General features: G+C 37.8%; 1 protein-coding gene across 19 annotated transcripts in view; it reads left to right on the forward strand.

The window, feature by feature from the left end:
• The window catches only part of ARPP21 (cAMP regulated phosphoprotein 21), a 183,621-nt gene that overhangs the window by 88,948 nt on the left and 81,315 nt on the right, over positions 1–13,358 (forward strand). For 9 of the 19 annotated variants that reach the window (XR_009547063.1, XM_060180550.1, XM_060180559.1 and 6 more), the window contains 3 exons: positions 943–1,002; positions 4,526–4,755; positions 10,314–10,547. Coding sequence is in view for 15 of the 19 variants with exons in the window: in XM_060180550.1 (XP_060036533.1) it covers positions 943–1,002; positions 4,526–4,755; positions 10,314–10,547 (524 nt within the window). In the remaining 4 variants the exon portion in view is untranslated. Of the gene's footprint in view, positions 1–942; positions 1,003–4,525; positions 4,756–10,313; positions 10,548–13,358 lie in introns of those variants that run through there. The other 10 variants (XM_060180557.1, XM_060180552.1, XM_060180555.1 and 7 more) reach the window with 5 other exon arrangements.

Raw genomic sequence — 13,358 nt, forward strand, 5'->3', positions numbered from 1 at the left:
AATTTTCCTAGCTTATTTTCTAATTGTATTCATTTACTCTGTTTAGTATAAAAAGACTGATTCTGCACATAAATGTCTCATATGCAAGCTGGTGTTCTCTCATCAACTACAATAATTATTCAGGCCAGCAAAATAACTCACTTGGATAGTGTACTGCCTTGCTGTGTGTGCAACCCTGGTGCAAGCCCAGACCCCAACACACCAAAGCAGGTGTCAGTGCAGTGGTTTCTTTCCTGTCTGTGTGCCTCTCTGCCTCTATCTGAGAAAGTTAGAGCAAAGTCTGAGAGATGACCAGAAAAAAGAAAACATATAATTGACCATACACATATATTGCATCCATGAGCAAGAATTGATGGACCCCCCAAACAGAAATAAAATTGAGTAAAATGTCCTACAAATATAAATAATATATGCATTTCTTGAATATTTAGATGTCATATGTAATTATATGATTGACTATATGTATAAATGAATATAGATAAAATTATATCAATCAAAAACAGAAAAACTATTATTATTCAAAGTAGAATATATTTAAATCAAAAGTCTCATATCTATATCTTTTCTCCTCTTGTGTTACTTTATTTCCTTTTGTTTTCTTGCTTCTATAACTTGTATTAATGCCTTAAGTCTATGATAGGAAAAACAAACCAAAAAACAGTTTTACTAATTCATCAAGGCAAAATTCACCACCTCTCTGTCTCTGTTTCTCTTTCTCTGTGTTTCTCTCTCTGTTTCTGTTTCTCTCTCTCTCTCTCTCTCTCTCTCTCTCACACACACACACACACACACACACACACACACACACACACACACACACGCAGCATAGTCTATGGGGTTGGCTTGTAACTAGGTGGACTGTATTAGAGTACACATTCAGTTAACCTAGGACATTTAGTACCCTTAGCTTTATATCATAAAACTCATGTTTTTCATTTCCAGTAGGCTCTTGGAAGACAGTAACATATGCAATGAAACCTATAAGAAAAGACTGCTCTTTCGGTTGGTATGGCTTACTTTTTTAAAACTGTGTTTTCAGATATGTGGCAGAATCAATGTTAAATCTAAGTGTATTGATGTAAAATATATCTGTTCATGAAATAAATTCTGTTTGGTTACCTCCTTCTTCTAAAGCTGATTACAGAACTAGTGTCAATGCCATATTGGGTAATGTAAGATCTGGGGCCTAAAAAACATTACTTTTGTATATAACCCTTTATAGCTCTTGCTTTGATTTTTCTGGCCTTTATTTATTTATTTGTTTTTTCCTGTCGAGCTAACTTTAACAATACAATGATGTAGTAGTCCCAAATCAGCTTTTGTGAATAATACTGAGTTATAATTTCCCTGAGAGTTTGCAGTTGTATGTATAATATTTCCAACCCAGGAAAAGCAAATCATTGATAACTCTTTATTTGAGAAGCTAATTTTTACCCACTACTATCCATCATATTTCAAACAGTAATTCTTCTAAGCAGAGATTTTGTTTCTAGAGAAAAATATAGGATTGCTTCCAATTTCAGTGAAATACTTAAATCAAAATCTGTGTTGGATATGGGGGGGGGTGGATGATATACATTGAGGCTTACATATGTGCACACACAGCTACACATATGTTCTGTGCCGGACTGGAAATGCCATGAAAGGAGAGGGACTGTACCTATTTCTTACACTTTAGTAACTTTATCAGTAGCAGTCTTAGGACAAATGACATGTAGTGTATGTATACATATGCATTTATTACCTAAAGTATACTTAATATATTAGTTCCATGACAAAATATTAGATTTATCTCTACTATAGGAAAGTCACAACAAACAAAAATCTCTTGTTTAGAAAAATATATACTAAATGGACTATATGCTTAGAAAATTCCTTTTGTAACAAATCTGGACAATATTTCATCATAGAATATTATCTACTTTTTAAAAAATGTATTATATTTATTTATTGAATAGAGACAGGCAGAAATTGAGAGAGAAGGGGGTGGCAGAGATGGAGAGAGACTGAGAGATACTTGTAGCACTGCTTCACCACTCATGAAGCCTGCTCCCTGCAGGTCGGGACTGGGGGCTTGAACCCAGGTCCTTGTGCATTGTAACATGTACACTCAACGAGGTGAGCCACCACCCAGCCCTGAACATTATCTACTCTTTACATTTTTTTTTAACTTCACCTTTATAGGTTAAGCTATATAGACTAAATGTGTTCCTCTTGTATCATTAGACAATTTATTTGCATTTTCCCATTGAAAGCCCAGTGAAGGACTAGAATTTATTAGAACTTCTACATTCACAAGCTCTGACCTGGTGTATTTGTGTCAGTATAGATGAAATGTGGGTCCTTACTTCCTTCAGACCTATTGCTTCTTTCTGCACAGCTCCAAAACTGGTCTGTTACTAGAAGTCACTCATCCCAAATGTGGATGTTAACATCCACCAACTTGGCCAAATACAGATATTCTTTATCACAAAACTATACACACAATGGTAAAAGCAATTTGAACTGTGCATCATACATAAGTTGGGGGTTGGAGGGGGAGTGGGAAATAAATATTTTATCATGTTCACACAGGAAGGAAACTAAAGGCCATAAGATAAGTTAATAAGCACAGAAACAGGCCTTAACATATCTACTTCATGATAGCTCTGAGGTCAGATGCTAATTATATAGGATTGAGGCTTCCTAATGACCAAATATCTTTTTAACACTCTCTTTCTGATTTCCTATAAGAGTGGACCAGGTCTGGGTTTAGGAAGAATGGGAAGGCACTTAAGGATCTGTTCTTTAAATTTCACACACAAAGGCATAAGATTTAATTCTGTATCTCATCTTACTGATATTAAAGTGAGTAATCAATACATAGAGCAAAAGATCAGTACTGAGCAAGATTTATACATTACAGTGTTTATGCATAAACGTTTGCTCTGCTTATTGATTTTTAATCTATGAATTGCTCTATGATTACTCATAGAAAATTTAAAAAATGTAATGTCTAGAGACTGTAAATTAGAATTTGATATATCATTTAGAATTTCATTAGTGATAAGTCTCTAAGGTAGTGATTTAAATTTTACTTTCTAAATGTACAGATCTTAACCTGAGATGAAAATTTTTGAGCTGGTAGGCTTCAGAGAGAAGAAACTAAATTGAGATTAGTTTATTGGCCAGGTTGGATGAGATCTAAGTCCAGAGGAAGTAGCCAATGTTGTAAATCATGTTTTCCAGGATGAAAGGTTTAGCAGTTAACACAGTTAATTGAATACAAACCTAAGACTTCCTATAGATGTCTTATATAGTCTGGTTCCTGAGTTTCAATCAGATATGTATTCTTCTAGCATCTCAACAAATCAATATTGACTTTAGAAAATATTCATTAGCAGAACTATTGACCACATCTGTGAGCTTGGGATTCAGACCTAAGTATGTCACATTGCATAATGATGATATGTAACTAGGATTTAACTGTCTTACCAATGGTTTAGGTTCCTTTTTGTTTGTTTGTCTTGCTTTTGTTTTTTACAATCCATAAGTATCTTAGAGTATTTTAATGATGGATTACTTCCAACTGTGGAACAAGCTTTGAACATATTAATGAAGTTACTCTTCAAACAGATTGGAAACCAATGAAAATGCAAATTTCATCAACTTTCTTAATTTTGCACACTGCTCAGAGATATTCTTGAGTCTTCAAAATTCACTTTAGGCTCTTGGATCTCTTCTCACATGTTCACTTTTTCTATTTAAATTTTGAACAAATGTCTTTTTTTTTTTTTAACCTGTAGAGAATTTTCATTATTCCCATTGATCCCCATGGGAAGTTTCACAGTGTAGTGTTCATATTGTTGTTATCATTGCTTTTTTTTGTTCATGTGAAAAGGATTAAAGAATTCTTCTTCTGCCCATGAAGGTTAAATTTGCAGTACAAAAATCTAGCCATAAATCAATGAAGTAAATTCTGTTGTTTCTGTGCTGTAAGTCAAAATCTTGATGAAGTCTCACTCACACACACACACACACACACACACACACACATACACACTATAAAGTTGGAAGATAATTCTTGTTCAGTTATTTGTAATATGGAAGAGTGAGACTAAATCTTTGTCTAGTGGAAGTTGCTTTAAGGATCATTCAAAATTATTAACTTTATGCGTGTGTGTGAACATTGATTCACTGTAAGTTGGGCCAGGAGAATTTAAACCCTCTCCTGTCCATAATAAGCATAGCAATTCTGTTTTATACATTACTTTTTCCTCAGTTTTATACATTACAGTTTCCCCTTCATTGGCAAAAGAGTTCGGATTTCCTGTTTGTGACATGAATGTTATGTGTGCTGTGTTACCTGTCTATTCATCAACAAGGTTATTTGTGGCATTGTTTGTGAGGTAATAGATTCAATGGAAACGGTTGACAAGAAGGGTCTTGTGTAGACCACTCTTCCAAGAAAGGTCCCCCTCTATTCCCACATTGCTCATGGGATATAATACTGTTCTTGTACATCTTTCTGATGATTGTGCTCCAGGAGCAACCGAGATGGCTCAGGGAGGACATCTGGGAGCCGACAGAGCAGCTCGGATAATGAACTCAAATGGTCAGATCACCAAAGGGCCTGGAGTAGCACGGATTCTGACAGCTCTAATCGTAATCTCAAGCCCACCATGACCAAGACGGCAAGTTTTGGGGGCATCACGGTGCTGACCAGAGGTGATAGCACATCCAGTACCAGGAGTGCTGGAAAGCTGTCCAAAGCAGGTAGCTAATATTGGATAAATTAATGTCCATTAATGTTTTCTGGATTCTAAGCCACAGTTGTGATTCCTTCTGACTTCTAGAAAACTGCTAATGATGGTTTTAAGTAGTAAGATTGTTGAGAAGGCAGAAAATGCAGTCCTGCCTTTTGGTTTCTATGTGCCTAGGTCAAACTATTAACTTGTCTAATCTTTTGTTACCTTATCCATAAGGTGTAGACTTTAATAGGATGTCATTTTTATGCACTTTAGTAGATTCGTATATATTTTAAACTAATCATTTACAAAAAAACAACTACCTTGTTTTTTTTTTTTTTTGTGCATGGCAACTATTTAATTATTTAGTGTGATTCTGGACAAGTTTTTTTTTTTTTTGCCTCCGGGGTTATTGCTGGATTCCATGCCTGCACTACAAATCCACTGCTCCTGGAGGCCATTTTTCCTATTTTGTTGCCCTTGTTGTCGTTATTACTACTGTTGTCATCATTGTTGTTGAACAGGACAGAGAGAAATCAAGAGAAGAGGGGAGACAGAGAGGGGGAGAGAAAGACAGACACCTGCAGGCCTGCTTCACTGCCTGTGAAGCGACCCCCTGCAGGTGGGGAGCTGGGAGCTCGACCCTGGATCCTTACGCTGGTCTTTGTGATTTGTGCCATGTGCGCTTAACCCACTGCACTACTGCTGGACTCTCATTTTATTTGATTTTCTTTTCCTTTTTGTTGGGGGGAATTAATGGTTTACAGTCAATAGCAAAACACAGTAGCTGCTACATGTGTAACATTTCTCAGCTCTAACCCCTCACCAAGGTCCTCCTCCACCATCCTGTTCCAGGACCTGAACACTGCCCCCTAAGCACCAAAACCCCACCCCCAGCAGATCCCATTGCTTTGGTGCAATGCACCAAATCCAGCCCAAGTTGTGCTTTGTGTTTTCACTCTGTTCTTATTTTTCTACTTGAGGCCACCGTTTTAAATTTATAGAAACACTAACATGGATTATAATAGTCTGTAAAACACATTTCATGGTCTGCAGTCCTCACTCTATGCTCTCCCCATTATTTTTCAAATTACTTTCAAATGTTAACAATTAGAACACTTGGAAAAATCCTAGGCAGCTGACAGATGACCATTAAGTACCACTCCACGAATTTAAATTTGTGGTCTCGCTATCAAATTCCGTTTTTATTTTTTTGTTTTTTGTTTTTCTCAGAATTTCCAGTCACTGACTCTCAGAGATGATGGGAGTTGGGATTGTTATCAGTGATTGACCTCTGGGGGCGGACATACTTGTGGTGCCTGAATGAGGCTGTGGTTGCGATTGAATGACTAGTGTGATGATGTCAAGGGTGAGGCTGAAGCGTGGGCGTTGACTGGAAGTTAGACAGACATATGCTCTAGACTGGGGATAACTTTCCCAGCCATGTTTCACATTTGCTTGGTGGTTGTAGTGGTGAGTGACTCATTTTATTAAATCTAAGCTCACCATGCTAATGAGTTAATAATAATTACGCTGTTGATAATAAATATCTCCTAAGAAATTATCTTGTGTTTTCCTACATAGCAGAAAAATAATTGCTTTTAGTCACAGCCCCTACTATTCTTAAGAAGATTCAGGTAGGCTCACATTGCTTCTGTCATCTTTTTTACCAGTTGGTGAATTCGTGATTTCTTTCTCTAATTAATCGCTCTCCTGCTCCACTATTGTAGCAACTGAAGTAGAAAACAAAATGCACTGTGGTGCACTTAAGCAATTGTAAACGAAATATGGTTAAATAGTTTTAAATCTCTTCAGAATACAGAAACCAAGTGTCTTAAACGGTGCACTTAAAAATACACCGAAAGAGCTCTTAAGATTTTCAGTTAATCGCCATTTTTCCTACACCAACCCCCCGGAATCACTTCCAGAGCAGCACTCTTTGGAAATATTTAAAACACTTCCTAAATGCTAAAATGCCATGTTCTTTGAAGAATGATTAGGAGTTGTCAGTGCTTCAGATTTTTTTTTCTCTTCGTATCTAAAAGTGTTGCCATCTGAAAGCTTGTCAAGGTGGAGGAATAGAAAGGAAAAAAAAAAATCACGAAACTTAAAGGAGATCAAGATAAGTTGTCAAAACAAAGTTAGTTTCCTGAGACGGTTTTCTGAAGTCAAGTTGCCAGTTTTCCTGTCATGGAGTTTCAGAGCAGCAGATTTTCATTTTTTTTTTTTTTTTTTACATCATTGTTCCCAATGGAATTGGAAACTTTTTTTTTTTTTTTGACCTTTCAGAAACCAACTCTGGAGTTGTGACATTTAAGTTACTCTGTTCTTCCTCTAATTCTCTGTTCTTCCTCTAATTACACGGGTTCAGCCTTTAACTAGGTAATTTGAAGATGCTTTCCAGGTGGTAACATGCTTTCCTACATTTGGGGGGGAGGAAGTCTGTTACTGAAGTCTGAAGGTGTCTCGCTGTTTTTCTCCTGTTGTATCTTTCACCCTAAGCACAATGAATTCTCTCAAGGTGTCCCACACATATGTATGGAGGTAGATAATGACATTGAATTCTCATCCTTGCATTACAACTTCAGCTGTTTCTGGGGCATAGTGTTGGGGTTGAGAATTCATAGCATAAATAAGGTGTTAGAGAGATATCATAGTGGTTATGCAAAGAGATCCTTATTCCTGAGATTCCAAAGTCCCAAGTTCAATCCCCTGCACCCTCATAAAACAGAACAGTACTCTGGTAAAAGTAAATGAATAAATAAATACATAGATTAATAAAAAAATAATGGCAGGACATCACTTTTTTTTTTATACTAGCCAGCCTTCAAAGTATCATCCATCCCTCTTTATGTCAAGAGCAGGGCACCTCAACTCCATTTGTATCAGAATCACATGAAGTACTTTCTCATATCACATTTTAGAAACAGGTACTCTAGAGAAATAAGATTTCCCTTTTTGCTTTGTTCTAATAATTTTACATGAACTGGTAGCTTTAGTTTCTACATGCCAGGGTATACTTGGTGTTGTCCCCCCACCCACCCTGCTGAAACAAAAGTCAAGATAGTTTTTAAGGGGTAAAGTACAACAGCATTGAAATATGTTAGAGAGGTGATTTGCTGGTGGGATTAAGCCATCTGTGTTTGCTAATTGGCATTTGTGGTAGACCACAAAAACTAGAAGATAAGAGTATTACTTTTCCTGATGATTGCATTTCAAAAGGAGACTTCCTGGGTCTTAGAGATGTTACCAAGTTGTAAAACTGTAGGAAGCTGGGACAAAATTTACATCTTAAAGGAAACAAGATGCTCTCTGAAAGGGGAGGTAAAAGGCCAATAAATGATCTGGAAAGAAACTAGTCTAAGATGTCAACCTTAGCCAAACTGGACTCTAGCATCTTCATTTGGACTCCCATTGAGTCTGATAGTATCATTCTTCTAATTTCTTCACTGAAGCTTTACAACATTAAGCTTTTTTTTCCCCGGATGTTCAGCGGGGAAGCAATTACAAAAGCCGGACTTTCCACCTTCTGCATCCCACAATGATCTTGGGTCCATACTCCCAGAGGGATAAAGAATAGGAAAGCTATCAGGGGAGGGGATGAGATACAGAGGTCTGGTGGTGGAAATTGTGCAAAGTTGTACCCCTCTAATCCTATGGTTTTGTCAATGTTTCCTTTTTATAAATAAAAAATTTTAAAAAGAGAGAAATAAGAGACATAAAGACAGAGGGAGATGGTGAAAGATGCCACAGCAGAAACTCCTTTTCTCACCATATCAGGCTTGACCCTTGGATCACTGCAAAGTATGGGGGACACAGGACATTGTCCCTTTGTTCCTTTCCAGCTGGGGCTAGGGGAGGCACCTATGGTGGGAGTTAGAAGGAAAATATGGGAGGGACAAGATAGGCATCATGCTTTCATACTGGCCTGGAGCAAGCTCAGTTATGCTCCTTTCTGTTCAGTCCCTGTTCAGAAGCAGCTAAACACTCTTCTGCTGTACTCCCCTTTCCCACACAGCTCCCCCCAGGCTTCAACTGCAGGGGCTTCTAGCAGCATTCCATCTTGGCAGCTGCCCTCTAGGTCGACAGTCCTCTTCAGCTCCCAGGACCACACTCTAGGTCTGTAGGTCATAAATTTGCTCTATACTGTGGTCCTTAGAGTTTGTTGCCTGGATTTGAACTCAGGCCCTACCCAGGGCCAGGCAGTGATGCGCTCACAATACAGTATGCAAGGACCCAGGTCCCCACCTGCAGGGGGAAAGTTTCATGAGTGGTGAAGCAGGGCTGCAGGTATCTCTCTGTCTCTTTCCCTCTCAATTTCCTTCTCCCCTCTCAATTTCTCTGTTTCTATCCAGAAAGAAAGAAAGAAAGTGTGACCTCAGGCTCCCACCTACACTAAATGCACTTGGGAAACTGACTTAATGTCTGTGAAAATTAGTTGTAATAATTCACATAGAGTGACTAGCATGGTTCTTGTCACATCGATTTTCTGCTTAAATATTTCCCGTTGCTATCATAAAGCCTTTGAAAAACGAAACCAGAAACATTTTAATGTGCAACATCTAAATATTAAAGTTCCCAAATATCAGTTTCATTAAAAAAATTTTTAAAAGAATGTCTAGAGCAACTCTAGTCTTATACCTTTTGCTACTATTGTTTTTAATTTTTATTATATTTTAATTAATTATTTAACATTGATTTACAAAATTACAAAATAATGGGTGAAATTCCACACAGTTCCCACCAGCAGAGCCCTATGTCCCCATTCTTTCCATTGGAAACTTCTGTGGTTCTCCCAAGGTCACAGACATGGCTTGAATACTATCTCTGTATGTGTGTGTGTGTGTGTGTGTGTGTGTGTGTGTGTGTGTGTGTCCCCATTTTTCTTTATTAGGGGATTAATGTTGCTATTATTAGTATCTCATTTTGATTAAGATTCTCAGTCATACTGCCTATGTGTAGAAAAAGGCTCTACCTGATGCGAGATGATTGGTCAAAACTGGTGATAAGTACCCGCAACTCTGGTTCACCACTCATAAAGCCCCCCCACCCCCCAAGGTGGGAACAGGATTCAAACCTTGGTCCTTCCTTATACATGGTAACATGTGTATTTTACCTTGTACACCATTGCTGGGTCTCCAAAATACTCTTTTTTAAACTGTGTGCCAATCTTACTTTTTTTTTTTTTTAATAACCTCAGTTCAGTTAAGACATTTTTCATTACATAAATTACTCAGGGCAATGGGAGTTTTAGGCACTGATCTCATGGGCTCTTGGGTACCATTTACCAATTTATCACCCTAGAGACATGTAAGAAGGCTGACAAAGAATGTTTGCTTTTAATCTTTCTTTTCCCAGGAAACTGAAATATACGAAAAACACGTTAGCAAGTATTTCATGAAAATGTTATCTTATTTCAATAAAATAAAATGTAAGAGTGGAGATAGTTAATCTTGTCCTATAGAATTTCCCTCAAAAATGCTAATGATGAATTAATTATATGCAACTATACATTTCAGCGTAGAACTATAGTTCCCCTCCTGTTCTCTATGCTGTGTGACTTGTTGATCTGCAACTCTGTGGTAGGTTCTGAGTCTTCCAGCAGTGCAGGCTCCTCAGGATCGCTGTCCCGCACCCACCCGCCTTTGCAGAGCGCACCCCTGGTCTCAAGCATGGTGGCCAGTTCTCCAGGCTGTGTGTCTTATCCAGACAATGGGATGGGAGGCCAGGTGGCACCCAGCAGTACCAGCTACATCCTCCTCTCTCTGGAAGCTGCAGCAGGCATCCCACCAGGAAGCATCCTTCTGAATCCACACACAGGTTAGTGTATTTCCTCTGCTTTGAAAAGGATACAAAATCTGAGGTCTGCTCTTGAGTTTGCTCTTTGAAATTTACTTTAATGTATTTTTTTTCCTGAAAATTCCCAGGAGTGAGTACTTGGTGTTAGAACTGGTATGTAGGATCTTGATTTAAGGAGGGCAGAAATATAGGTCCCTGCTTGCAGTAAGGAAGTTTCAAAAGTGGTGAAGCAGTGCTACAGTTATTTTTCTTTCTCTTCCTCTCCTACCCTTTCCTTCTTAATTTCCCTCTGTCCTATCAAATAAAAATTAAAATAAAATTTGAAATACAAAATAGAAGTTTCACAGTGACTAGAACTAAGGGGCCTTTATTTGTAACTGAAAAAAAAAGTTGTCTCAAAATGTGTCTGAACTTGGTTTTGACTATTTGAATGGATTTCTTTTTTTTTTTATTGTTGTTATAGTTATTATTGTTGTTATTTATATGGTTGTTGTTAGGACAGAGAGAAATGGAGAGAGGAGGAGAGAGAAAGACAGACACCTGCAGGCCTGCTTCACCTCTTGTAAAGCAACTCTGCTGCAGGTGGGGAGCCGGAGGCTCGAACCGTGATCCTTACACTGGTCCTTGTGCTTCGTGCCATGTGCACTTAACCCACTGCACTGCTGCCCAACTCCCTCCTCCAAGGATTTCTTAGATCAGCTTATATTGATAAAATACAAGTAGATGAGAGTCTTATCAAAGTGATGGACACAAACTTCTCACGTATATATTTCTAGTAATAATTAGGAGATTCAGAGACACATATGAATCATAGTTTCTTCAATAATTGCCACATTTTTATAAAAAACAGATGGCACATTCTCAAGGCATGGTGTTTGAGACATTTAAAAAATGCAATGAGCTTGAGGGGAAAGAAAAGGCATACTCATTTTATTGAAAATAATTTTAAAACTTTTAGATTGGATACTTCTAAGGAGAATAATAAATTGTTCTTTTCTTAAAATCATTGTGAACAGTAGAATAGAATTTGAAGAAAATGCATTAATCTGGGCACAGATAAAAATATGATCTAACTTTGTTGACTTAGATTACTTCTCTTTTAATTGAAATGGAGGATTTGCAAACAGGAGCAAACAATAAATATTAGCTTTGAGTGATTTGTTTTACAAAAATTGTGGTGTTTCAAAAAAAACTCTACTTAGTATATTTTTAAATTTTTATTTATTTATTATGGGATAGAGACAGGAGGAGAGGAGGTAGAGAGGCAAAGGGACAGAGAGACCCTGCTTCAACACTTGTGAAGCTTTCCCCCTGCATGTGGGGAGTGATGTGCTTGAACCTGGCCCCTTGTGCACTGTAATGTATGTGCTTAACCGGATGCACCACTTCCTGGCCCCTCTACATTAGTATTTTAAGAGTGTAGTACACGCACATTATTTGCAGTAGTAGTATCGTTGTTCATATGCATGTAAAATTAGCATCTATGAGCTTTTCTGTAGAAAAGTAAAGTACTAGCTAACACAAAATTTCAATTTCTACTCTTTGGATTGAATCATGTATTGTTTCACAAAAATCTCCTTTGAAAAATAATACTAAGGAATTGTATCTGATAACGCGGTTTAACTGCTTCTCCAGACTCATGCATGAGATTTCACGGTCCTTCTCTACCTTTGCTGTGAACTCTTGGAGCCCACACCTCCCATTCTTTCCAATATACCTTTCTATCAAATACCTGCAGCTGGGTTGGATAATAGTAACCGATAGCATGTGACTGCCTTGCTTCATGTGTTAACGTCCCCTGGCTTCGTTTCCTTGTTTGTAGAGCATTTACAGGCTCTTGGTGGTGAGCATTTGCCTTTGACTACCTTGTAATGCTCCTAGAAGTAAACAAAATAGTCATAGGCACGGATACTCAGTAGTCACATGTTACTCAGTTATGCTGTATTTGCATTGCTGTGGATAGTGGAGCAATTTTCTAACTCATGCATTCTTTCTGAGAATATGGCTCATGTATAAACTGTGACTGATCAATTATCTGCCCTAAGTAGATATATTTCTCCAAGTACTTTAAGACTTGAGCACTAAAGTATATGCCAGTCTTTTATCTCCTGAATGAGACTTCCTTTACGCTCCTTTACACTTCCTTTACTAAGTACTAAATATTTGGTATATTGAACCCCCAACCCCACCACCATCACTATACAGATTCCTGCAGTTTCCCAGTACAGTCACTTTGTTTTTCTCTCAGCTGGTTCATTTCAGTTCTCAGGCATCTGGATAAGGTAGTTACTACAAGGCTCATTTAAAGTCTTCCTCACATAGCACGTCTACTCCTTGCAAAGCAAGCTTGAGTTTGACCTTCCTCCAGCTGTTTTAGACTCAAGACTCCAACTGGAAAATGTTAGCAGAAAATTCACTTTGTGCATTTTCTGTTCAGCTCGCTGTTATAAAGAGAAGCCAGCAGTCATTGGTATCCCTCAAGTACTTGTTAATGCCTGATGTGCTGCTTTGCCATCGTCTGGTAGAAATTCATGTGTTGACAGAAAGGCATGTTATCTGCAGAGATGTCACTTTGAGCAACCTTTTAAGTCTGGCTTCCCTTCAAGTGGTCCTGATGGGTTTCTATAGCACTGTACATTTTGTACATTTTTTTTTCATAAGACTTCCAAAATGCATCCAAGTTGTTACCACCTTTTTCTTCAAATACTATGAAGCTTTTGTGTATAAGCATATATAGATGTAGAATCTATCTCTGCAAGGTCTGAATTCATCCTGCTTATCCATAATCAATAACTCATTTATAATTTGATTGATCATCTTAAAGGGCTTGGG

Source organism: Erinaceus europaeus, chromosome 21, assembly GCF_950295315.1.
Source record: "Erinaceus europaeus chromosome 21, mEriEur2.1, whole genome shotgun sequence".
Classification (NCBI taxonomy): Eukaryota; Metazoa; Chordata; class Mammalia; order Eulipotyphla; family Erinaceidae; genus Erinaceus; species Erinaceus europaeus.